General features: G+C 49.6%; 1 protein-coding gene across 3 annotated transcripts in view; it reads right to left on the reverse strand.

Annotated features, from left to right (window-relative positions):
- PIPOX (pipecolic acid and sarcosine oxidase) overlaps window positions 1-3,272 on the reverse strand; it is an 18,513-nt gene extending 15,241 nt beyond the window's left edge. For all 3 annotated transcript variants that reach the window (XM_081943736.1, XM_081943735.1, XM_081943734.1), the window contains exons 1-3: window positions 3,114-3,272; window positions 2,790-2,938; window positions 235-448 (exon numbers count right to left, since the gene is read on the reverse strand). In XM_081943736.1, coding sequence (XP_081799862.1) covers window positions 235-448; window positions 2,790-2,938; window positions 3,114-3,233 — 483 coding nt within the window. In that variant the 5' untranslated portion in view covers window positions 3,234-3,272. The remainder of the gene's footprint in view (window positions 1-234; window positions 449-2,789; window positions 2,939-3,113) is intronic.
- Between the last annotated feature and the right edge of the window lie 23,912 nt (window positions 3,273-27,184).

Raw genomic sequence — 27,184 nt, forward strand, 5'->3', positions numbered from 1 at the left:
CCTACCTACCTACCTACCTACCTACCTACCTACCTAATCATCTGTCTGTCTGTCTGTCTGTCTGTCTATCTATCTCTATCCATCCATCCATCCATCCATCTCCCACCTTTATTCTTTTAGCATTCACAGATGAAGAGGGGCCTCTTTTGTCCAGTGGGTCCATTAGGGAAGAAGGGAAATGGGTGTGTGTGTTTCTCTTCACCTATTCTCCCCCCCCCCAAAGACGCTTGCTACCTGCACAGCTCGGAGGGCCTTGTTGGCATACAAGACGCCTGCTGTGGGGTCCGTCACGGCCATCTCCCCGCCGTACGGGTGGATCCCTGGGAACTGCTTGGCCAACTCCTGGGGGCTCAGGGTTTCGCACAGCAACCGGTGGCTCTCCATGGTCCGCCTGTAGCTCTGGAACTCGGGGTTCTCCGGGTGCCCCACCACCAGGGCGGGCATTGGCCTGCGGCAGAGGGGTGGGGGTTATGGCAGGTGCCCACTCAGGTGCCCCTGGGCATCAGGATGGGGAAGAAGGGGCAGCAGGGGGCTTGGACAAGCCCAAGGCCAGCATGATGGACCTTGGACCAGGGGTCTCTCCAACCTTGGCAGCTTTCAGACTGGTGGAACTCTGGGAGTTGAAGCCCACCAGTCTGAAAGCTGCCAAGGTTGGGGAGACCCCTGCTTTAGATGGTCAACTGGCTAACAAGACGGAGGGCAGCCTGCCTCTGACCCCACCTGCCAGATGAAAAATCATTCAGATGCCCAGTTTCTTAATGATTTTTAGGGAATGGCATAAATTTCCCGAAGAATCTGCCTGGCTGTTTGCAGGACCAGCAAGGGGGGGGGGGGCGCAGCAAATTTGGCAGTGCTGGAAGGGAGGGGGAATTCCGGGAGGGGAGGAGGAGGACTGTGGTATGTTTGGTGCTATCTGAGCCTGGTTGTTTTCTTGAAGACGTTTCGTGACCTAACTAGGTAATTTCATCAGTACTAGAAAGGAGAGGGGAATTCCAGAGGTGGGGAGGAGGAGGAAGACTGTGGGCTCCTTGGTTCCCTCTGAACTTGGTGGTTTTCTTGCAGACGTTTCATGACCCAACTAAGTTATATCATCAGCGCTAGAAAGGAGAGGTGTTTGCGGGGAGGAGGAGGAGGAGGAGAACGACTGTGGGGTCCTTGCTGCTCTCTGAACTTAGTGGTTTTCTTGCAGACGTTTCATGACCCAGCGGGTAACGTCATCAGTGCTAGAAGGAAGAGGGGTTTGTGGAGAGGAGGAGGAGGAGGAAGAGGAGGAGGAGGAAGACTGTGGGTTCCTTAGTTCTCTCTGAGCTTGGTGGTTTTCTTGCAGACGTTTCATGACCCAACTAGGTAACAGCATCAGTTCTAAAAGGGAGTGTGGTATGCAAAAAGGAGGAGGAAGAGGAGAAAGAGGAGAAGGAGGAAGAGGAGGAAGAGAACTGTGGGCTCCTTGGTTGACTCTGAGCTGGGTTGTTTTCTCACAAGCGTTTAATGACCCAACTAGGAAACATCATCAGTACTCGAAGGAGGAGGAGGAGGAGGAGGAGGAGGAGGAGGAGGAGGAGGAGGAGGAGGAGGAGGAGGAGGAGGAGGAGGAGGAGGACTGTGGGCTCCTTGGTGCTCTCTGAGCTGGGTTGTTTCCTTGCAGACGTTTCATGACCCAACTAGGGAACATCATCAGTGCTAGAAGGGAGGGAGGGTTGCAGGGAGGAGGAGGAGGAGGAGGACTGTGGGCTCCTTGGTGCTCTCTGAGCTGGGTTGTTTCCTTGCAAGCGTTTTGTGACCTGACCAGGGGACACATTAAGCGCAAGCAAAGCTGATCTAGAAAAAAAAAATCCTGGCATGATTCCTTCATGCTTGCAACATGACCCCAGCGCATGTCAGCAGTCACGGAGGGAGGGAGGGAGGGAGGGAGGCTCCTGGGCCTTGCATAACCAGGTCATGGGGAGGCCCCTTGGCTGCCTTCGGCACGCACACCCTCCCCAGCTCAGTTACACCTCGTGTGGTGGGCAAGGCTGGGAGGGGGTGCTGGCCCTACCTGCTTGCTTAGCCACAGCTGTGGGCATTGGGCGACTCCCCCCTCTCTCTCTCACACACAAACACACCTGAATTCCCCCCCCCCCCTTGACATGCCAGCCTTTGGCCCGCCCCATCCCCAGAGACGGGGTGCCACGGCCCCCTCCCGTAGGTTGGCACCAGGTTTCGGTTCTTTGCCTTTGCGTTTTATGCTTTAACAGGTTGTGTGTTTTTTTTAATTTTTAAACCGATTTGATCTGGGTATTTTTAAAGTAATGGATGGTTAGCTGCGCAGAATCGGCCGAATTCAAAATGAATAAATGAAGTTTTGTGCCCACAGAGTGTTTGTTTGTGTGTGTTGGGGGGGGGGGGGAGTACACAACACATGGCGAGCTTGTGCTAATGGCCCAAACTGTATCCTAACTTTAGCAGTGTCCCTTTGCTTGCGGCTAATATATTGCCTAGTTGGGCCATGAAAGGTCTGCAAAAAACCCACCCAGCTCAGAGGGCATCAAGGACCCCCCAGTCCTCCTCCACTTCCTCCTCCTCCCTCCAATCTCCCTTCCGGCACTGATGACGCTACCTAGTTAGGTCATGAAACGTCTGTTTATTGGAATCTAAAGCTCTTCCCGGTGCAAATCGTTTCTAGATCGGCGTCTTTGGTGCGTCCAGCACTGCAGGAGGTGGGCAGAGTCTGGTGCAGGGAACTGGAGGGGCCCTAGAGGTCATCCAGTCCAACCCCCCCTTCCCTTTCAGGTCCCCGCTGGCAAATTCACCTGTGCAGCTGAGTGCCCGACTCGGCCTCCAGCTGGGCCCAGAGCCCCTTCGCTTCGGCCATCAGGGCCAGGTAGATGTCCTGCGGGTAGGCGCTGCGGGTGATGCGGCTTTGGCCGTGGGAGCTTCCCCGCGTGTGGGGCAGCGGGAACTGCGGGGGCAAAGAGCGGGACACTTTCGGGTGTCCGTCCGTCCAGGGAGCTCCCTCTGCCCCAACCCCCCAAGTAGCCCCCTCGGCTTGCAAACCCTCCCCCTCCCTCTCACCCCCCCCCCCGGGGCCGGGCAGCGCTGCAGGCAGAAGTCCGTCCGGGCAGCGCCGCCGCTACCTGGTCCAGCAGGAGCGTCTTCAGGCGGCGGCGGGCCAGGTGGTAGGCAGCGCAGGAGCCCTGGATCCCGGCGCCCAGCACCAGGGCATCGAAGAGCCCGTCGTCCCCCGTGGCAGCCATGGCTCCGCCACCCTCCTTCCCGGGCAGGGGGAGGCAAAGTCCAGCCGGCTTGGCCGCCAGCCCGGGTCCGCCCTTTGGCAGGAGGGGCGCCGCCGGGGGGAGGGCAGCCGGGCAGCCGGGCAGCCGCCTCGCCCTCCCGGGAGGGGGGGAATGCAGGGGCCGAAGCCAGACCCCGGAAGGCGCCTGGGGGGTCAGGACTTTGGCGATTCTGCCTGTCAAACTCAGCAGCAGCTCAGCTTCTAGGAGGGAAGCGACCTGGAATGAAGGAGAAACTTCCTAACAGTGGGGACCATTAACCAGTGGAACAGCCGGCCACCAGAAATCGTGGGCGCTCTCTCACTGGAGGTTTTTAAGAAGAGATTTGGACAACCGCTTGTCTGGAGTGGTACAGGGTCTCCTGCTTGAGCAGGGGGTTGGACTAGAAGACCTCTGAGGTCCCTTGCAGCCCTAGGAGTCTGTGATTCTGGCAGCCCTAGGATTCTGGGATTAAGTGAGGGAGGGAGGGAGCAGGGAAGGTAGGAATGAGAGTAAGGAAGGAAGAGGGAGGGAGGAGAGGAAGGGGGAGGGGGAAGGAAGAGGGAGGGAGGAAAGGAAAAGGAAGGAAGGAAGGAAGGAGGGAATTAAGGAAGGGAAGGAAGGAAGGAAGGAAGGAGAGGGAGGAAGGAAGAGGGAAGAAGGAGAGGGAGGGGGAGCGAGGGAGGGAGGGGGAAGGAAGGAGGGAGGGAGGAAAGAAAAAGGAAGGAAGGAAAGAGGGAAGGAAGGAAAGGGAGGGAGGGTGGTAGGAGGAAAGGGCAGGAGGAAGAAAGGAAGGAGAGGAAGGGAAGGGAGGAAGGAGGGAAGGGAGGAAGGAGAGGAAGGAAGGAAAGAGGGAAGGAAGGAAAGGAAGGGAAGGAGGGAGGGAGGGAGGAGGAAAGAGAGGGAGGGAGGAAGGAAGGAAGAGGAAGGAAGGTGGGGGAGGAGGAGGGAGGGAGGAAACAAAAAAGGAAGGAGAGGAAGGAAGGAAAGAGGGAAGGAAGGAAAGGGAGGGAGGGTGGGAGGAGGAAAGGGAGGGAGAGAGGGAGGAAGGAAGAAGAAAGGGAGGGAGGGCAATGGATGAAATCAAGAGGAGGACCAACCCACAATTAAGGAGAAATTTCCTGATGGCAAAGAAGGTGTGTTTGTGTGTGTGTGTGTGTGTGTGTGTGTGTGTATGTTGAATGCTGCCCTCCCCCTGCATAAAACCCCACTATTGCAAGGACCCCTGCAGTTCCCCTCCCTAAGCAAGGCAGTTGTTAAGTGAGTCACATGACGTCCCCTGTTACTACCGTGGCCCCTTCTTTGTCAGTAAGAGAAACCAGACTCACTTAAGGACCGCATGATTCGCTTAATGACTCAGGTGATTTGCTGAATCCAGCATGGCCCTTTTTCAGGGGTTGCCCCCTTGTCCGCTGCCTGTCCCCTTCCCACGCACTCTCTCCCGTTTGGGGGTTTGCATTCTCTCTGGATGCCTTTGCAGCACGGAGTAATTCCAAGGGTGTTTTTTTGGGGGGGGGCTGTTTTCACATGTGTGTGAAGCATGGCATGCCCTCAGCAAAACATGCCCACCTTTTCACCATCACAAGGTTACATTGGCAGACTCTGTTGCTTTTCATTATTATGCCTCCTCCTCTTACTCCTGCTTCTTCCTCTTCCTTTCTCCCCCTCCCCCTCTTCTCTTCTTTCTCCTCCTCCTCCTTTCCTCCTCCCCCTCTTCCTTCTTCCTTTTCTTGTTCTTCTCCAAATGGACTCAGTCATCAACATTATTATTATCCTCCCCCCTCCTCCTCCTCCTCTTCTTCTCCTCTTCTTCCTCCCCCTCTTCCTTCTTCCTTTTCTTCTTCTCCTCCAAATGGACTCCGTCATCATCATTATTATTGTCCCATCCCTCCTCTTCCTCTTCTTCCTTCTTTTCTTCATCTCCAAATTAACTCCGTCATCATTATTCCCCTCCTCCTCCTCCTCCTCTCCCCCCCCCCCCCAGGCCTAGGATGGGGGCCAGGGAGCCAATTACCACTCTAGGCAATACACTTAATACAAAGCAACAATGATTCATCATCGCACCGTGTCTTTGATGACGGCACAATGAGATTTTTTTCCTTCCAACAAATAATCCAGACTTTTCATATGAAATTTCTCAGAATAATCGTGGAAGCCTTAATATAAAAAAAAATCCCTTTTCACGCAATTGGAGCATCTCTTTCATCACCCAAGGAGGCTCCTGAAGTCTCCTTGTGCAGCAAAGCAGGGAACATTTGTGGACTTTTGGGAAACTCGATGCAGCCTAAAAAGAAAGCACTAAAGTGGATTTCAAGGCATTGGATGGAGATGTTTTATTTATCTGCTAGAATTAAAGCCGGGTTTTGCCGTCAGAGGATTAAGGAGCAAAAGCTGGGCTTCATTCTAGCAAATAAGCTTCTTTGGTGTCCCGGCCTCTAGTTTTGCACCCTGCAACGTAAGCTAGGATGGGCCTCACCTGGCCTCAGCCCAGAGCGGTTCGGAGTTGTGTTGGGAGGGGGGCTGTCTTAGAAACCAGGAGACGGTGAATTCTTCACTCCGCCTTAGCCATGAAAGGCAGCTGGGAGACTCTGGACCTTCTCCCTCAGCCCAGCCCACCTCAAAGGGTTGTTGTTGGGAAAAGAGGAGGAAGGAGGAGGAGGAGGATTGGGTATGTTTGCTGCCTTGAGTTATTTATAAAAATGATAAAGTTGGGAGATAGATGAATAGATGATAGATAGATAGATAGATAGATAGATAGATAGATAGATAGATAGATAGATGATAGATGATAGATAGATAGATGATAGATAGATAGATAGATAGATAGATAGATAGATAGATGATAGATAGATGATAGATGATAGATAGATAATGGGTAGATATAGATATAATGATGATAGATTGATATTTATTGATAGAAATACAGATAGCTAGCTAGATGAAAGATACATAGATAGATATATGATAGATAATGATAGATAGATTGATATTGATAGATTGATTGATAGCTAGAGCTAGCTAGTTATCTAACAAGATAGATAGATTAGATGGATGGATGGATGCATGGATGCATGGCCATAGATAGATAGATGGATGATGGATGAATAGGTAGGTAGATAGATAATGGATAAGTGATGGATGGTGTAATGGGAAGAGTAATGGAAAGGCTAAGGCAACAACAGCTCTTTATTGTAACAGAACAAGTCTGTACAATCCAACGAAGGTTGATTCTGACAGCAGCCCTTTTGTAGGGGGCAATCAGACCCTTCGGCCAATGAGATTAAAGCTCTCAACAGAGGACCTTGGTGGAAACCATTATAACTGTAGCTAGTATCTAAAAGGTGGATAGGTATATAGGTATGTAGGTACGTAAGTAGATGATAGATAGATAGAGGATAGGTATAGGTAATATAATATGATTATGATGATAGATTGATATTTATAGATAGCTAGATAATAGACATACGGACAGATAGTTAGATGATACATAGATAGACAGATGATAGATAATGATAGATTGATATTGATAGATTGATTGCTAACTAGAGCCAGCTAGCTGGCTAGCTGGCTAGATAGATAGATGATAGATGATAGATGATAGATAGATAGATAGATAGATAGATAGATGATAGATAGATAGATAGATAGATAGATAGATGATAGATAGATAGAGAGAGAGAGAGAGAGAGAGAGAGAAGAGATAGATAGATAGATAGATAGATAGATAGATAGATAGATAGATAGATGGATGGATGGATGGATGGATGGATGGATGGATGGATAGATAGATGATAGATAGATAGATAGATAGATAGATAGATAGATAGATAGATGATACATAGATAGATAGATAGATAGATAGATAGATAGATAGATAGATGATAGATGGATGGATGGATGGATGGATGGATGGATGGATGGATGGATGGATGGATAGATAGATAGATAGATAGATAGATAGATATAGAGAAGAGATAGATAGGTAGATAGATAGATAGATAGATAGATAGATAGATAGATAGATAGATAGATAATAGACAAACAGACAGATATAGATAGATATAGAAATCAGCTTCCTTCCTTGCATAGCCCGGGGTCTCCAGTCTCCTGGCCCCTCACAATAACCCCAACCCATCCTGGCCCACCTCAGACAGAGCTTGGGAGGGGGGAAGGCAGATTTTCAGAGGGGCAAATCCCAGCAAGGGGGCTCTCTGGTGCAATTCAGAATCCCGAAGTAAGAGAGCACTTAGAAGGGAAGGAGAGGGCTGCTTACTCAGAGTAATGGCTGAAGGGCACAGATTACACCCCCCTCGCCTCCCCCCCCCATTGGCATATCTTGATCCACTGGCTGTCAATGTGGAGGCATTTGATGACAATCTGCATAATGAGAGGATCTGGAAGAAGCAGGCCAACCGAAGAAGGAAAAGGGCATCCATTTTCGTGATTTATGGGGTCTTAAATCTCGGAGAACCGCATAATTTGCACCGTTGTATATCTCACTCTGTTGCTTAAGAAACAGCGCATAAGCCCAAGCGCCCTAAATGAAATGTAAATAGTTTAGTCGCTGCGCTAAAAGAAGAGAGAGAACGGGAGGGGAAGGGCCCAGTCCTGGGAGAGGAAAGTAGGAAATTTGATTTGCTGGAGGATAAAAGATTAATTCTCCTTACTCAAATCGGTTTAAATGTAAGCAACGGATAGATTTCTGGAACAAGAGCGGGGTCAATTTGACTGTGGAATCGCTCTTGATGGAGGGAGGAAAAAAATGTGGATTAAGGATGATTAAATTTCTGGAACTCTCACCTGAGTTGCCCGCAAATAACCCCAATCACAGAGCAGGTCAATGGCGCTCTTTATCTTTTCTCTTTTTTTCTCCTTCTTCTTTTTTTTCTTTTTCAAAGTGCTGCGTTTTGCTGAAGGAGGAATTATTTCGGGAGAAGATTTCAAGGTAGCAATTACCGAGCCCACCCGAGATGGGGGGGGGGAGAAAAAACTCACCCACACTGATTGCAGATCAAATCGGAGAAGGGAATTAAGGGGGGTAATAGATCACCCAAGGACTGACGAGGATGGATTTCAGACCTGCCAAAGAGGGTTGTGTTATTGTTCCATGAAACCTCGGCACGGAGGCCTCGCTCTGCCCTGGCAGACAGCTCAGAGGGAGAGACACGAGGCAGGCAGGGCCAGGAGTCCTGGGAACTGCTCTTGATCACGTCTCCTGAGTCCTGGATGCAGAGATACTTAACCCCAGGAACTTCAAGATGAATGGAATTCCACTCCCAGAACCCCCCAGCCAGCCTGCTTTAAGAGGGGTGGGCTTCCCCTCCCAGAATCCCCAAGCCAGGATGCTTTAAGAGGGGTGAGCTTCCACTCCCAGAATCCCCCAGCCGGCATGCTTTAAGAGGGGTGGACTTCCCCTCCCAGAATCCCCCAGCCAGAATGCTTTAAGAGGGGTGGGCTTCCACTCCCAGAATCCCCCAGCCAGAATGCTTTGAGAGGGGAGGACTTCCACTCCCAGAATCCCCCAGCCAGCCTGCTTTAAGAGGGGAGGACTTCCACTCCCAGAATCCCCCATCAAGCCTGCTTTAAGAGGGGTGGGCTTCCACTCCCAGAATCCCCCAGTCAGTGTGCTTTAAGATGTGAGAAGCCTGGCTGGGGAATTCTGGGAGTGGAAGTCCTCCCCTCTTAAAGTTTCTGAGCTTGAGAAAAACACTGCCTTGATCAAACTTTCTTCATCCAAGAATCTTTGCGATACGGAGTTTGCGGAGCAGCTGATGCTTCCCTTGCTCAACCTTTGATCCAGGAAATTGGCAGAGAGGACAAATAGCGTCATTCCCTTTCTCATCTTCTAGCCTAAATTCCACGAAGTATACAATTTGCAGAAGTCGCCTAGCTTTCAGGAGTGATGGATGTCACTTTAATTCCAAATTCGGTTTCATTTAGTGCAGCATTTCTCATGCAAGCCGTGACATCCCTCGAGGACAGCAGGAGCATTCGTTCCTTCAGAGCAGAAGAGAATAAGGGAGTTGAAAGGGACCTCAGAGGTCTTCTAGTCCCACCCCTGCTCGAGCAGGAGACCCTATTCCAGAGGGAGCGAACCTTGGGCACTTTATGACTTGTGGACTTCAACTCCCAGAATTCCTCAGCCAGCCATGCTAGCTGGGGAATTCTGAGAGTCCAAGTCCACAAGTCTTAAAGTTCAGGGGGTTGGAGACCTGTATTCTAATCTGTACCACTCTAGATAAAATGGCTGTCCAACCACTTCTTGGAAACTTCCAGTGATGGGAGCACCCACAGCTTCTGGAGGCAAGCTGTTGATTGATTGATTGATTGATTGATCGATTGATTGGATTCATTCATCCATTGATTGAACATTCATTCATCATTCATTCATTCATTCATTCATTGAACATTAATTAATTAATTCTTCAGCATTCAGCATTCATTTATTCATTGAACCATTCATTCATTCATTCACTTGAAGGCAGGATTAGAAGCAACAAATGGAAACTAATCAAGGAGAGAGGCAACCTAGAACTAAGGAGAAATTTCCTGACAGTGAGAACAATTAACCAGTGGAACTGCTTGCCACCAGAGGTTGTGAATGGCCCAACACTAGGAAATTTTCAAGAAGAGAATGGACAGCCGTTTGTCTGGAATGATATAAGATCTTCTGCTTCTGCAGGGGGCTGGACTAGGAGACCTCCAAGGTCCCTTCCAACTCTGTTATTCCATTGTTCTATGGAAGGAAGGAAGAAGGGGAAAAGGAAGGAAGGGGGGAGGAAGGAAGGAGTGAGTGAGTGAGGAAATAAGGAAAGGGCAAGGAAGGAAGGGCAATGAATGGAAACTAACCAAGGAGAGAAGCAACCTAGAACTAAGGGGGAATTTTTGACAGTGGGGAAAATTAACCAGTGGAACAGCTTGCCACCAGAATTTGTGGGTGCTCCATAACTGGAGATTTTAAAGAAGAGATTGGACAACCATTTGTCTGGAAAGGTATAAGGGTTTCCTGCCTGAGCATGGGGTTGGACTAGAAGACCTCCAAGATCCCTACCAACTCTGTCATTCTGTTCTTCGGCTCTTCTGCAACTGCGTCAGATGTTTGCAATGGGTTCCTGGGTGCATATTTGCCTCTTCCTTCTGCTGGCATTGTATCAGTTCCTACAGCTTCTTCTACATCCTATTTCCCAGGGCTCATTTAACGTCGCTTTGGAGAATGTCTCGCCCTCGTTCGATGATCAGAAACCTCTGTTTTCAATCCCTGGGTTTGAGATTTCTTTCTGCTGTTCCTCCGTGTCTTTCGTGCTTTCTTTCTTTGTATCGCCTTCCTCCCGCAATCTTTGCCCGCTGCCTTTCATGCACGCATTTGCATAAACGGTTCCTTGATTTCTATTATTTTCCTAAATAAATCTCTTTTCTTCCCCGTTTGACAGTGACGCTTGGCGGTTTGCATTGCTGATTTCGACTGAATCCCGGGTTTATTTTCTGGAACTCAGCATCCAGTGACAACGCAATTCTCAACTTACAACCATTCATTGAGTGTTTGGTCACGTAACATCGGCACTGAACCAAGTCACTTATGACCGTTGTTCACACTTATGACCGGTGCAACATCCCCGTGGTCACATGATCAAAATTCAGATGCTGGCCAACTGACTTGTATTTATGACTGTTCCAGAGTCCCAGGGACAGATGATGATAGTTGATGGAGTGACTTTGGGTTAATCACCAGGAGACGGTGAGTTCTAATCCCGCCTTAGCCATGAAAACTAGAGGGGTGATTTGGGGTCATTTCATCTCCCTCAGCTCAACCCACTTCACAGGGTTGCTGTTGAGGGGAAAATAGGGGGAGGAAGGAGTATTATGTATGTTCACCACTTTGAGTTACTTATAATGTAAGAAAGGCAGCATAAAAATCTAATAAATATAAATAATAGATCAAACAAAGATTTTGGCTGCCAGGAGCCAGTTAACCTCGTGGTGGGGAGGTGTGAATAATAGTCAGTGTGGTGACTCAGATTTTCCCAATTTTTATGGCTTTGTTCCCCATTTCCTAAGTGAGCCTTGCACGGAAATGTCAGAGAAGAATTTCAAGGAAGATTTGGGGCCCAAAGTAGCCCTCAGCCCAATCTATCTCTCTACGCTTAGATTCACACCCAAGACTTGAGAAAATCTTTTCCCCAGGCCTGTTTGAAGGTGGGAGGATGAAGTGTTGGGCACTCAGAGCCATGGATTTCCCATGGAAATAGGAGGAAGTCCTCGCATAACAACCCGAATGAGAGCCCAAAATTTCCATCGCTAAGAGACACATTGGTTAAGTGACTTTCCTGTCCCCGTTGTTAAGTGGATCCCTGTGGTTGTTAAATAAGTAACCCGGTTGTTAAGCGAACCTGGCCTTCCCCACGGACTTTGCTGGTGAGAAGGTCGCAAAAGGGGATCATGCAACCGTCATAAATGGGAGACAGCTGAGTGTCTGAATTTTGGTCATGTGGCTGTGGGGATGTCTGCAATGGTCATAAGTGTGAAAAACGGCCATAACTCACTTATTTCAGTGCTGTGGTTGCTTTGAATGGTCACTAAACGAACTGTCATAAGTTGAGGACTCCCCGAACAGCTTCTTCTCTCCCTCACACCAATACACAAACGTCTAATCTCAGAAGCTCTCTGAAAGCTTTTAGCCTTTTCATCTCTCTCTACCCCCAACGCAAAATCCTTTGATCCCACCTCCTCCCGCTTATCCAACTCTCTCTGATGAATTTTTTAAAAAGTCAAGGTAATAATGAAGAATGTTTTGCTGGCTCCTACCACCTACCCAAGAATGGCAGCCCAGAACGGTGCCAAGTTTGCCACTGAGAAACTGCAGTCCTAGGCTGTATCAACAGAGGGGTGGAATCAAGATCACGTGAAGTGTTATTAATATCGCGATATAATGCCTTGGTAAGGCCACACTTGGAATACTGCATTCAGTTTTGGTCGCCACGATGTAGAAAAGATGTGGAGACTCTAGAAAGAGTGCAGAGAAGAGCAAGAAAGAGGATGAGGGGACTGGAGACTAAAACATAGGATGAACGGTTGCAGGAACTGGGTATGTTTAGCTTAAGAGAAAGAAGGACTAGGGGAGACATGATAGCATTGTTCCAATATTTGGGGGGCTGCCCCATAGAAGAAGAGGGGGTCAACCTATTCTCCAAAGCACCTGAAGGCAGGGCAAAAAGCAACAGATAACCCGATCAAGGAGAGAAGCAACTTGGAACTAAGGAGGACTTTCCTAACAGTGAGGATAATTAACCAGTGGAACAACTTGCCACCAGGAGTTGTGGGAACTCCATCACTGGAGGGTTTTAAGGAGAGATTGGACTACCATTTGGCTGAAATGGTGTAGGGTTTCCTCCCCTGGGCAGAAGGTTGGACTAGAAGACCTCCAAGGTCCCTTCCAATTCTGTTATTCTGGGCATCTTTAGCTGGATGCCATGGAAATGGGTAGTAATGTTATTTTGGCCTGACCTGGTTAGCCTTTCTGCTGAGTGATGGAGTGAGCCTCTTCTTGTCCAGGTCCCCCAACCCATGGTGACAGCCAAAAAAGCCATCACAATCCTAAATCGCAGGAACAGAGGAATGCAATCAAAATCAAGGGAGGAACTACTGCCGCTCTGTAAAGCCTTAGTAAGGCCACACCTGGAGTCCTGCATCCAGTTTTGGTCACCATGATATTAAAAAGATGTGGAGACTCTAGAAAGAGTGCAGAGAAGAGCAACAAAGAGGATGAGGGGACTGGAGGCTGAAACATAGGAAGAACAGTTGCAGGAACTGGGCCTGGCTAATCTAGGGAAGAGAAGGACCACCAGGGGAGACAGGAGAGCAGTCTTCCAATATTTGAGGGGCTGCCACAGAGAGGAGTTAGGGGTCAAATTATTCTCCAAAGTACCTAAAGGCCAGACAAGGAATAATGGATGGAAACTGACCAAGGAGAGATTCAACCTGGAAATAAGGAGGAATTTTCTGACAAGTGAGAACAATCAACCCCTGGAACAGAAGTTGCCTTCGGAAGTTGTGGGAGCTTCATCCCTGGAGGCTTTCAAGAAGAGACTGGACTGCCATCCATCAGAAATGGTATAGGGTCTCCTGCTTAGGCAGGGGGTTGGAATAAATGTCCTCCAAGGTCCCTTCTGCTTTTATGTACTCTTTGCCTGGAAGTTACAGGGCTGCTGTCCGTGGTGCTTAACCGATGATCACTTCTGCTCTCCGCACCCCTTCGTACAGTCAACCTTGGTGGGAGGGTTTGGCTTTCAGGAACTGAAGCTGGGCTGGGGGGAACTCAGACCCCTAAGCCATGGAGGTGGAGCAAGAGGGGGAGAAGAAGGGAAACCATTGCTGAAGACTGCCGCGTGGAGACGCCTGCTCTCTCTTTTATGAGAAGAGCTTTTATTAAAGTTTAAAAGAACTCATAGAACGTGAGAAAAATATAAAAAATATAAAAATATAAATAAAAAGTAATACATATGTATTATATGTATTACTTTATATATATATATATAGTTCATAGAAGTGAAAATGGGGGGAAGAAAGGGAAAAAATGTAAAGGAAAAAGAGGTATTTAAAAAAAGAGCCATCTTGGTCTAGTGGGGAAAGGCCTAAGGCTAGAAACTGGGGAAGTGAGTTCTAGTCCTCTCTTGGGCATGAAGGTCAGCTGGGTGACTTTGGGCCAATCCCCAGGAGACGGGGAGTTCTAGTCCCACTTGAGGCATGAATGGTGAGGGGTGTTCTTGATGGCTCCTTGATTAGGCTCCTGTTTATCAAAAATCAAGCAATAAACAATTCCCCAACTGGCATGGAATAAACAACACTCCCCACCAACACTGATAGGGCAAGACACTGTATATAAGCAGAGAGCCAACCCCTTCTCCTTCTAGCACTGAAGACGTTACCTAGTTGGGTAATGAAATGTTTGCAAGAAAACAAACCAGAGAGCACCAAGGATCCCACAATCCTCCTCCAACTCCTCCTCCTCTCCACAAACCCCACTCCCTTCTAACACAGATAACATTCCCTAGTTGGGTAGTGAAACATCTTCAAGATAAGAACTAAGCTCAGAGAGTACCAAGGACCCCATAGTCATCATCTCCTCCTCCTCCTCCTCCTCCCTCTTCTTTGTCTTCCTCCTCCTCCTCCTCCTCCTCCTCCTCCTCCTCCTCCTCCTCCTCCTCCTCCTCCTCCTCCTCCTTCTCTTCCTCCTCCTCTTCTTCTTCCTCCTCCTCCTCCTCCTTCTCTTCCTCCTCCTCCTCCTCCTCCTCCTCCCTCTTCTTTGTCTTCCTCCTCCTCCTCCTCCTCCTCCTCCTCCTCCTCCTCCTCCTCCTTCTCTTCCTCCTCCTCCTCTTCTTCTTCTTCCTCCTCCTCCTCCTCCTTCCTCCCCCTCCTCCTCCTCCTCCTCTGCAATCCCCACTCTCTTCTAGCATTCTTTTAGCTCTGTTACCTAGTTAGGCCATGAAATGTCTGCAAGAAAACAGCCAAGCTCAGAGAGAACCAAGGACCCCCTAGTTGTCTTCTTCTTCTTCTTCTTCTTCACACAACACACAGTACATACACACAAACCACACACAGGCACACCACAGACGCACACATAAACCACACACACACACATGCATATAAACACACACAGACACAAACCACACTTACATACAAATACACACACAACACATAGACACAACACACAATACATACACACAAGCCACACACAAACCACACACAGACACAAACACACACACAAACCACACACACACACATACAATACATACACACAAACCACGCACAGACACAAAAAAACACACAACACACATACAACGCACACAAAAACAAAACACACACACAAAACACACACACACACACATACACTGGTGTTTCAGTTTTCTCTCTACCAAATGCAGCCACCCCCATTTCTAATCAGTAAGAATAGCTTTTCCTCCTCCTGCCTGTGTGTCCCCCCCTTGCAAAGCCAACCCACACAACCTTCTTACCTATTGCTGCAAAAGAAAGAAAAAACAAGATTTAGCATAATTCCACATTTCTATGATACTATGATTAGGATTAATTGGCCGCTCTTCCATGGGGAGGGAGGGGGGGAATCTTAAAAATACACCTCCGGCAGCCCCCAGCAATATTTCTGGGTTGACTGTATACTGATGGCATCTGATTCTCTTCCCCCCCCCTGCTCCCCACCTCTAACATCTGCAGGGCTGGCAGAAATTGCACAAAAATGCAATTTATTTTCCAAAGGGGGGAGGAGGGGAGCAGAACCTGTTGAATTTCCACTTGGCTCACCATCCCTACTGCAGATCTAGGGGGGGGGAGGTAAAAGAGGTGGGGGTGTGGGGGCCAAAAAAGAGAGAGAGACCTTTTTGCATTCAGGGAGGGTTTGATTTCCAAACAGCCTGTCACCCCCCTCTCCCCTTCCTTAAATCTTTCCTCCCCTGGCTATTTTTACAGCAAAGCTTCTGGCTTAACCCCAGGATTTCTGTTACAGCTGGAATCCGCTTTCAAACGTCCATAACCGTTTGTCTCTCTTCTTGGGGGCTTCAAGGCAGAAGGACAGCTCCGTCCAAGGGACCCTGTTAAGGGGGGACTCTGTGTGGGTCCTTACCAAACACCCCTTGCTTTTATTCCTTGTAGAGTAGAGTAGAATAGAATATGAAAATAGAATAGAATGGAAGGAAGTAGAAGAGAAGAGAAGAGAGTTGAGTAGAGTAGAATATGAAAATAGAATAGAGTAGAATAAAATAGAATATGAAAATAATAGAATAGTTGGAGTAGAGTAGAGTAGAATAGAATAGAATAGAATATGGAAAGAACGGAATAGAATAGGAATTAGAATGGGAAAGAATATAATATAATATAATAGAATGGAATAGAATAATAAGAGGAGAGGAGAGGTCTATATTTATAGTTAATTCTAAATATGGATGGAAGGGAGGGAAGGATGGAGAGAGGAAGAAAGCAGAGGGAGAGAGAGAGAGAGATGCTTGGATACATGGATAGATGGATGGATAGATGGATGGATGGATGGATGGATGGATGGAAGAAGGAAGGAAGGAAGGCAAACAGAGAGGCAGGCAGGAAGGGAGGGACGGAGGAGAAAGAGAGGAAGGATCAATGGAAGGAAGGAAGGAAAGGAAGAAGGAAGAAGGAAGGAAGAGAGGAGGGAAACCAAAGGTAGCCTTCTGCTGGCTGCTCAGCTCAGCACGGGCGCCGCTCGGGAAACCTTTGATTTATTGAGTTCTTGCGATACTCCCGGCCACATTCATAAAAGTCAAGGCGGGGAGGGATGGAGGCGGGGGGGGGGGGGCAGCCGCGCTCCCCACTGCCGGCCGCGGAGATGCGTCCGCTGGCGAGCGGCGCCGAGGAGAGTTCCGCTGACCCGTCAGCCGCGCCTGATTTATGGGGGTCCGATAAGATCGAGTGTTAAGGAAAGTGTCCAAAGGAGAGAAGGGAAATGAGCAGGAGAAATTAAAAGGAACCCCCCCCCCCACGCGGCCCCCGAAGCCCGGGGAGAGCGGGGTGATTTATGGAAGCGACGTGGCGGCGGCGATATTAAAAGCAGCGCTATATATAATCTCTCTCTCTGGCAAGCGAGGGGGGAGAGCTCTGGATTTGACGGGGGGGGGAGAAGAGGGAGGAGCTTGGAGGGGCGTTCTGGGTTTCTGGGTAGGGTCTGCCCCAGATGAGGGGACGAGGGGGAGGCCTCCGGGCCTGCAAGAGGCCCTTGGAGCCACTGGGGGTGGGAATTTGCACCTCAGGCTCTGGCAGTTCAGCCCCCCCTCCAGATAAGGTGGGTCTCTGCATCCCAGACATCCCCAGCCACAAGTGGGGGGGGGACACCCTTGGTCCTGCAACACCCAATGGATTTCTCGAGATGATGAGGCAACCAACCATGCTCCACTCTTCCACCCATCCCCCGACTCTCTCTTTACATCTGTCTGTCTGTCTGTCTGTCTGTCTGTCTCTGTCTCTCTCTCATCTATAGTAGCTACCTAGCTATCATGTATCTATCATTGTCTGTCTGTCTCTCACTCTCTCATACCTATATTTATCATCTAATTTTTCAATAATTTATCATCTATAATATAATATCCATCAATCTATATCCATCAATATCTATCTATCTATATCTATCTATCTATCTATCTATCTATCTATCTATCTATCTATCTATCTATCTATCTATCATCTATCTATCATCTATCTATCATCTATCTATCTATCTATCTATCTATCTATCTATCTATCTATCTATCTATCTATCTATCTCTATCATCTACATTAGTTACCTAGCTATCATGTATCTATCGTCTGTCTGTCTGTCTGTCTGTCTGTCTGTCTGGCTAGCTAGCTAGCTAGCTATCTTAACTATCTATCAATCATCACCATCATTATCATTATTATCATTATCGTCAATCTCTATCATCTCTATCATCTCTATCTATCTATCTATCTATCTATCTATCTATCTATCATCTATCTATCTATCTATCTATCTATCTATCTATCTACCATCTATCTATCTATCATCTATCAATCTATCTAGCTATTATCTATCTATCTATCCCCTGTCCCTGCCAGGTGGGGGGCTGCCTGATGTGGCAGGGCACCCCACAGTATTTAAGAGGTGGGGGAAATTGCAAGCCTCTTGCAAGAGCTGCATTTGAGTAAGGGGCTTCATCTCTCGCTCCCTTTCTTATCTCTCTCTCTCTCTCTCTCTCTCTCTCTCTCTCTCTCTCTCTCACACACACACACACACACACACACACCATCCCTGCTCCTTCCCTGCCCTGCCCCCTTTCACAAGTTCTAAGTTGTCCCTTGAACAAACCTGTTGCACTTAGCCAATTTGAAGACAGCGGAGTCCAAGGGGAGGGGTGGGGGGAAGGCAGGCAGGACCCCCTCCTCCCCCTTGGTGGGTGATATAGGAGGAGGGGGAAGCCTCTGGAGGAGCCTGGGAGCTGGAGAGGGGGAATTTCTTGGTCCCCTTGAGTCTTGCACTCGACTCCCGCTTACACAATGTTGGGAGTTGCTGGAGAGGTTTTCATGTAGGATGAATCAATAGGCAGCCACACAAGACGCTACAACACTCAATTGTGAGCCTCGCCGGCAAAAACAGAACATGGAAATTATGGTGCGAAGTTGCTGAATTCTGCTTTTTTGGTGAAAGAAAAAAAACAGAGGAAGAAGTAAAGGAAACATCCTTTTTCTGTGGTGATTCCAAAGTCAGGGGTGCAAATTCCCTTTCATGCTTCTGGCCTTGGCCCAGATATACTCTATAAAGCCTTAATAAGACCCCACCTAGAGTAATCCATCCAGTTTTGGTCACACTATAAAAAAGAGGTTGAGACTGTAGAAAGAATGCAAAGAAGAACAACCAGGATGATGAGGGGACTGGAGGCTCAAACATCCGGTGAACGGTTGCAGGAACTGGGCCTGGCTAGTCTAGGGAAGAGAAGGACCAGGGGAGACAGGAGAGCATTTTCCAATATTTGAGGGGCTGCCACAGAGAGGAGGGGGTCAAGCTATTCTCCAAGGCCCCTGAATGCCAGACAAGGAATAATGGATGGAAACTGATCAAGGAGAGATTCAACCTGGAAATAAAGATGAATTTTCTGATAGTGAGAACAATCAACTGATGGAATAGAAGTTGCCTTAAGAAGTTGTTGGAGCTTCATCCCTGGAGGCTCTCAAGAAGAGACTGGACTGCCATCTGTCAGAAAGTGTAGGGTCTCCTGCTGGGGGGAGGGGTTTGGACTAGATGACCTTCAAGGTCCCTTCCAACTCTGTTCATCTAATCAGATACCCAGTGATCTGGACTCTTCCTCCCCCCACAATGCATGCCGAAGACAAACTTGTCCTGTCCACTGACTCCCTCTGTTTCTTGGGAAGGACGAGAGGTGGATCAAAATGCCAAATCCAGTTTGAACATCTGGCTATTTGTGCAGCGAACGATTGAAAGCACCAGCTAGAATGAAGGAAGAATTTCATGACAGTGAGAGCAAATAAATTGATGGACCGTCTTTGGAAGTTGTGGGTTCTCCATCACGGGAGGTTTTCAAAAGGAGAGATTTGTCTGAAATGGGACTGGGTTAGGGTTGAGCAGGGGGTTGGACTAGAAGACCTCCCAAGGTCCCTTGCAACTCTGATTCTGTTATTCTGAAATGTCAGGGCGCCAGGATAAAATTCTACAAAGCCTTACGTACAAGAACTAAGATTGTGTGTGGGTGTAAAACCCGAGCAACCTAGAATTAAGGAGGAATTTTTTGACAGTGAGAACAATTTATCAGTGGAATGGCTTCCCTCCGGAGATTGTGGGCACTTCATCACTGGAGGTGTTTAAGAAGGGACTGGACACTCACCTATCTGGAATGGGTAGGGTCTCCTACGTGAGCAGGGGGTTGGACTAGAAGACCTCCCGAAGTCCCTTGCAGCCCTAGCATTCTATGACTCTGGCAACCCTCTCTATGATTCAGGGAGAAAGGAAGGGAAGGGAAGGGAAGGGAAGGGAAGGAAGGAAGGAAGGAAGGAAGGAAGGAAGGAAGGAAGGAAGAAAGAAAGAAAGAAAGAAGGAAAGAAGGAAAGAAGGAAGGAAGGAAGTGGAAGTGTTCTGAAATGGTCTGTCTGAAATGGTGCAGGGTCTCCTACTTGAGCAGCGGGTTGGACTAGAAGACCTCCCGAAGTCCCTTGCAGACCTAGCATTCTATGACTCTGGCAACCCTCTCTATGATTCAGGGAGAAAGGAAGGGAAGGGAAGGGAAGGGAAGGAAGGAAGGAAGGAAGGAAGGAAGGAAGGAAGAAAGAAAGAAAGAAAGAAGGAAAGAAGGAAAGAAGGAAGGAAGGAAGTGGAAGTGTTCTGAAATGGTCTGTCTGAAATGGTGCAGGGTCTCCTACTTGAGCAGCGGGTTGGACTAGAAGACCTCCCGAAGTCCCTTGCAGACCTAGCATTCTATGACTCTGGCAACCCTCTCTATGATTCAGGGAGAAAGGAAGGGAAGGGAAGGGAAGGGAAGGGAAGGGAAGGAAGGAAGGAAGGAAGGAAGGAAGGAAGAAAGAAAGAAAGAAAGAAAGAAGGAAAGAAGGAAAGAAGGAAAGAAGGAAAGAAGGAAGGAAGTGGAAGTGTTCTGAAATGGTCTGTCTGAAATGGTGCAGGGTCTCCTACTTGAGCAGGGGGTTGGACTAGAAGACCTCCCGAAGTCCCTTGCAGACCTAGCATTCTATGACTCTGGCAACCCTCTCTATGATTCAGGGAGAAAGGAAGGGAAGGGAAGGGAAGGGAAGGAAGGAAGGAAGGAAGAAGAAAGGAAATGGTCTGTCTGAAATGGTGCGGGGTCTCCTACTTGAGCAGGGGGTTGGACTAGAAGACCTCCAAGGTCTCTTCCAGCTCTGGGATTCTGCATTCTAGCCTGTGATTCTGCCTCCCCCCCCTCGCCCAGCCCACCTGCCCTGGGAGGCCTCTAAGGGCTGGAGAGATCCTGGCCACGTGAAGCCCAGGGAGCGTCCGAAAAGCCGAGCGGCTGGCGGGCTGTGTTTTTCGCAGGGCGGATTCCAATCCCAGAGAGGCTCTTCCACCCGCCTGCATTTTAAAATCCTCTTAAAAGCATTTGTGACTCATGGCGATTCCAGCCCCGCTCTCTTTCGCCCGGGCTGCCAACCGCCAGGAAGATGGGAATCAGGGGCTGCCTTTGCCAGCGGGATCGGGGGACGACGGGGAGGGTTCAGGTGGCCCCTCTGGCGTGGGGGAACGGCCCCAATTCCATATAGGAGGAGCTTTGTAGCTCGAGGCTCAACCGCGGGGTCCTGGGGGGGGCTCTCTGAGCTTGGTGGTTTTCTGGCAGACGTTTCATTACCATTATTATCATCAATGGTAGAAGGAGTTTGGGAGGAGGAGGAGAGGAGGAGGAGGAGGAGAAGAGGAGAAGGAGGAGGAGGAGGAGGAGGAGGAGGAGGAGGAGGAGGAAGGAGAAGAGGACTGTGGGATCCTTGGGGCTCTCTGAGCTTTGTGGTTTTCTTGTAAACATTTATGACCCAATTAGGGAATATCATCACTACTTGAAGGAAGGGAAGGGTGGAGAGGAAGAAGAAGAGGAAGAGGAAGAGGAGGAGGAAGGACTGTGGGGTCCTTGGTACTCTCTGAACTTGGTTGTTTTCTTGTAAACGTCTCATGACCCAACTAGGTAACATCATCAGTGCTAAGAGATGTGTGTCTACAAGAACCAAGGATATTGCAGTTCTCCTCCCCCCCTCCCCCCCAGAATAGAATCTAGAAGGGACCTTGGAGGTCTTCTAGTCCAGCCCCCTGCTCAAGCAGGAGACCCTATACAATTTCAGATAAGTGACTGTCTAGTTTCTTCTTAAAAACCTTCCGTGATGAAGCTCCCACGATTTCTGGTGGCAAGCAGTTCCACTGGCTAATTGTCCTCACTGTTAGGAAGTTTCTCCTTCGCTCCAGGTTGCTTCTCTCTTTGGTTAGTTTCCATCCGTTGCTTCTTGTCCTTTGGACTAGATGACCTCCAAGCTCCCTTCCAGCCCTAAGATTCCAATATAAAGAAGAACCAACACCGTCAAATGGCAGCCGATGTGACATCAGATGCCCCCCAAGTCAGCCCCACCATGAAGTCCAAACGGTAGCCAAGACCCTTTGGGACTGCCGTGGCCGCCCCCCTGACTTTTTTGCCCTCCCTCCCCTTCGCAAGGACTTCAAGATGGCCCATTTCGGGCCGGAGCAGCCGGCGCTAGTAAATTGTGCGGCTTATGTTTTAATTGTTTGCGCTTCTTCTGCCTTGTACAAAATGCTGCAATTTAATTGTCAGGAAGAGGATGGCGCGGAAGAACAATCGGTGCGGTGTTTACACTTCAGTGTTTTAATGGGTCTCCGAGCGGGGGGCGCAAATGGGCTCCCAACCTAATTGAAGAGCGAAGGAGGGACCGTTTGGGGGAGGAAATGGATGGGGAGGGGGAGGGGGAGAGAACCACTGAAGTTGAAAAAAAGAGAAAACGCACGCAGCGCCAGCTCTCCCTTCTTGAAAAGACCAAGGTGTGCCAAGAGATAGATCCATCGCGGGGAAGTTTTCAATTCCGTTGGCGCAGCACGTACCATTTTTTACAATGCCAATAGGGGGAGTGGGAGACGCGAGGGAGGGGGGGAAGGATGCCATAAATGATGGAATATCCCAGTCCAGGGGAGGATTCTTGAGGGTGGGCCCTCCTTTCTCCCTCTGCGTGCAAAAGTGCAAATTGGTTTTGGAGAGAAAGACTGGAAAAGACCGAAAAAGGACTGCATGTGTGGGTATGAGAGAGGGAGAGAGACAGTGAAAGAGAAAGAGAGACAAAGAGAAAGAGACAGAAAGAGAAAGCAGAGAGAGAGAACGAGAGAATCAAGGAGAGAGAGAGAAAGCAGAGAAAAAAGAGAAAGACAGACAGAGAAAGAGAGAAAGAGAGAGAGAGAAAGAGGGAGAGAAAGCAGAGAAAGAAAGAGAAAGAGAGAGTCAAGGAGAGAGAGAGACATAGAGAGAGAGAGAGACACAGAGAAAGAGAGAGAGAGAGAGAAAGAGAAAGAAAAAAAGAAATAGAAAGAGAGACAGAAAGAGAGAGAGAGAGAGAAAGACAGAAAGAGACAGACAGAAAGAAAGTCAGAGAGAGAGAGAATTGATTTGAAGCAACCTGAAATTAAGGAGAAACTTCCTAACAGTGAGGACAATTAACCAGTGGAACAGCTGGCCACCAGAAGTTGTGGGTACTTCATCAGTAGAGGTCTTCAAGAAGAGACTGGACTGCCACTTGGTATAAATGGTAGAGGTTCTTCTGCTTGAGCAGGGAGTTGGACTAGGAGACCTCCAAGATCCCTTCCAAATCTGTTATCCTTCCTTCCTTCCTTCCTTCCTTCCTTCCTTCCTTCCTTCCTTCCTTCCTTCCTTCCATCCATCCATCCATTCATCCATCCATCCCGTCTTTCCTTCCTTCCTATAAAATAACAGAGTTGGAAGGGACCTTGGAGGTCTTCTAGTCCAACCCCCTGCTCAGGCAGGAAACCCTGGTCCTTTCTTCCTCCCTCCCTCCCCCTTTTCCTTCCCTTCCCTTTCATTTTCTTTCTCTTCCCTTCCTCCCATCATCCTTCCTTCCTTTCCATTGGAGGTTTTCAAGAAGAGATGGGAGAGCCACTTGGTAGAAATGCTAGGGTCTCCTGCCTGAACAGAGGGTTGGACTAGAAGACCTCAGGGGTCCCTTCCAAATGTGTTATTCTAATTCTAAGAGGGGGAGGGGAACAGGTCCCAGGGAGGCCCAAACTTCTCCCCCCTCATGAGAATTGCAGTCACCAACTTGGGGATGCTTTGGGTGCCACTGGGTTCACCCTCAATGCCTGGGCTGGCATTGGCGGGCATTGAGGTCAATTGACCTCAATCACTGTTAGGAAATCCCTCCTTGGTTCCAGGTTGCTTCTCTCCCTGGTTAGTTTCCCTCCCTTGCTTCTTCTCCTGCCTCCAGGCCGGGCTCCTTGGAGAACAGGTTGACACCCCTCTTTCTTTGGGGCAGCCCCTGAGATATAGACAGACCATTCCTTCTTGCCCCATCTCTCTCTCCCCTCTGCCACCTCCAAGCGTTGCAGTTGCAAAGGCCAGGGAAACAGTTCGGCTTTGCTCTCGGTCTCTTGCCTGCCTGCCCCCCCCCACCTCTTCAAGCCGATTCCCAGGCAGCAGCGGTGTGTATTTTTAGCACCGAGGTCTGGCTGCGATGGCAGGGGGGGGGGGGCAATCCTCGTTTTTGGGGGTGGGTAGAAAGCAAGAATTCTGCAGCTCCTGTGGTGCTTGATGAAATGGGGAGTCCCTGATCCGTGGATCTGGAGGAGGGGAGGGTCAGCCTTGAGCTGGGGGGGAGGGGTCTGCCAAGTGAGACCCTGAAGTGTTCTTGGGAAGAGGGGTGGGGAGCACTTCCCGGTGCAGTCTCTGGGGTGAAGGGGAAGAGCTTCAGTGGCCCTTAGGTGCCCCCCCTGCAGAATAACACAACGAGAGAGAGAGAGAGAGAGAGAGAGAGAGAGAGAGAGAGAGAGAGAGAGAGAGAGAGAGAGAGAGAGAGAGAGAGAGAGAGAGAGAGAGAGAGAGAGAGAAATGGAAGGAAGGAAAGTTCTACATTTAAGCAAGGAAAACCAAATGCACAGGTGTAGAATAGGTGTTACCAGGCTCAATAGCAGAAACTGCGATCTTGGAGTCCTAGTGGACAACCATTTAAAAATAGGAGCCAGCTGTGTGCAGCAGCTGCCAAAAAAGCCAACACAGTTCTAGGCTGCATCAACAGAGGGAGAGAATCAAGATCACGTGAAGGGTTAATACCACTTTATAATGCCTTGGGAAGGCCACACCTGGACTACGCAGGATGTAGAAAAGATGTGGAGACTCTGGAAAGAGTGCAGAGAAGAGCAAGAAAGAGGATGAGGGGACTGGAGACTAAAACATATGAAGAACGGTTGCAGGAACTGGGCCTGGCTAATCTAGGGAAGAGAAGGACCAGGGGAGAGAGGAGGGCATCTTCCAATAATTGAGGCTCTGCCCCCGAGAGGAGAAAGGGGTCAAGCTATTTTCCCAAAGCACCTGAGAGTAGAACAAGAAGCAATGGATGGAAACTAATCCAGGAGAGATTCAACCTAGAAATAAGGAGAAACGTTCTGACAGGGAGAACAATCAACCCATGGAACAGAAGTTGCCTTCGGAAGTTCTGGGAGCTTCATCCCTGGAGGCTTTCAAGAAGAGACTGGACAGAAATGGTGTAGGGTCTCCTGCTTGGGCAAGGGGTTGGACTAGATGACCTACAAGGTCCCATCTAACTCTGTTATTCTGTCTCTCTCTGTCCTTCCCTGGACCGTCTCCGGTTCTTTCCTTCCCGAGGACGCAGTGAGACCTGCGTGAAATATTAATGGGTTGGTACAGTGCCATTATACATTCGCGCATCCCTTCCCTTCCCCCGAGGGTTGGTATCCTAGCAATATATATTTTCGCCCTTTCAGGTAACGGATTGGGCAAACAAAGTCCTCTAAGTACCTTGCCAAAGCCAGCTCCTGCAGCTCCAGTGGGGCAAAGCTGCCAAACGGCCCCTGGTGGGTTGCCTGTGCCAGGCCCTGTGTCCCAGCCCCCCCCTTCCCGACACATACAGATGGCCAGCTCTGATCCGGAAAGGAGATTGAGGAAAGGCTGCGATGCCCTCTGTGAAGGGGTCAGAAGCTCTTTCCTTCCTTCTTTCTCTCCCTCCCTCTATCAATCTCCTTCCTTCCTCCCATCCTTCTTTCCTTCTTTCTTTCCTTCTTTCCTTCCCCATCAATCTCCTTCCTTCCTTTTCCTTCCTCCTCCTCCTTCCATCCTTCCTTCCTTCCCTCCATCAATCTCCTTCCTTCCTTCCTGCGTTCCTTCCTTCCAGGCCTGTGTCTCTCCTTCCATCTACCCTTCCTTCCTTTTCCTTCTCCATCCTTCTTCCATCCCACTCCTTCCTTCCTGCCTGCCTGCTTCCGTCTAGCCTTCCTTCCTTTTCCTTTCTTCCATCCCTCTCTTTCCTTCCTTCCTTCCTGCCTTCCCTCCCTTCCTGCTTCCATCTACCCTTCCTTCCTTTTCCTTTCTTCCATCCCTCTCTTTCCTTCCTTCCTTCCTGCCTTCCCTCCCTTCCTGCTTCCATCTACCCTTCCTTCCTTTTCCTTTCTTCCATCCCTCTCTTTCCTTCCTTCCTTCCTGCCTTCCCTCCCTTCCTGCTTCCATCTACCCTTCCTTCCTTTTCCTTTCCCCTCCTCCTTCCATCCCTCTCTTTCCTTCTTTCCTTCCTTTCTCCGGGTCACATACAACCCTGGCCTTCGCTTTCTAATCTCCGGGAGCAGAGTTGGTCTTTCTACAGATTACCCACCCTCTCGCCGCCCTTCCAGAGACCCTTCCTCTCTCCCCCCCAAAAATCCAGGCTTGACGGCACAAAGCGTCGCCTGCCATGTGCCCCCCTCCCCCTCGCCCACCCAGCGCCGCGATTTGAAGCTTCCGAGATGGGAAACAAAAGCTGCATGTTTATATGCCCCCCCCTCCGTTTATCACGCGTGCCAATGAAAAACCCACCGATTTAATTCCGCCGACAGGCTCCTAATGGGCGGGCGAGGGGCTGCTGCGGGCTTTGTGTCTGGCTGCTGCTCCCGCCTTTCCCTTCCCTTTTCCAGCCCCCTCCCCAATATCCTTTTTTTTTTTAAAAAAAAAGCCCCATAGATGGCATCTCTTTGGCGGCATGAATAATACATTTAAACACTTCAAAAACCCCGTTTGATCCCCGGCGCGGCTCGACGGATGGCGCTGCCCCTGCCTGGCTCGGAGCTGTCAGCCGCGTCCTTTGGTGGGGGGCGGGAGGGATATTAGCCCCCTCCCCGCCTCGCTCCGCCAACAGAGGGGAGGGGGGAAGCCGCGACGGGTGGGGCTGGGGAAGGGGAGGGGGCGTCTGGCCGAGAAGGCGCTCTTGCCTCCCCGCCTGGCGCGCTTCGTGGGGAGGACGGGTGGACGGGCCGGATCAGATGGGCTGCGGGGGAAGGGTCGGGGAGGAAGGGGGCTCGCGCTCCCCGGGACTCCCCCGAGCTCTGGGGAAGACCAGCAGCCACGACCACAGCGAAGTCAGCGAAGGAGGGGAAGGGTGGCTGCCGCCAGGCCCCTCCGTCCATTCGCCCTTCCTCCCTTCCTTCCTTCCCCCTCCTCCTTGCATCCTTCTCCCTTCCCTCCTTCCTTTCTTTTCTCATCTTCCTCCTCCCCCCCCCAGTTCTTTTCTCATCTTCCTTCCTTCTTCCCTCCCATTTTCCTTCTTCCTATCTTCCTTCCTTCCTTTTCTCATCTTCCTTCCTTCTTCCTTCTTCTCTCCCATTTTCCTATCTTCCTTCCTTTTCTCATCTTCCTCCCTCCCATCTTCCT

The sequence above is a fragment of the Natrix helvetica genome, assembly GCF_964273705.1.
Source record: "Natrix helvetica genome assembly, chromosome: 2".
Lineage (NCBI taxonomy): Eukaryota > Metazoa > Chordata > Lepidosauria > Squamata > Natricidae > Natrix > Natrix helvetica.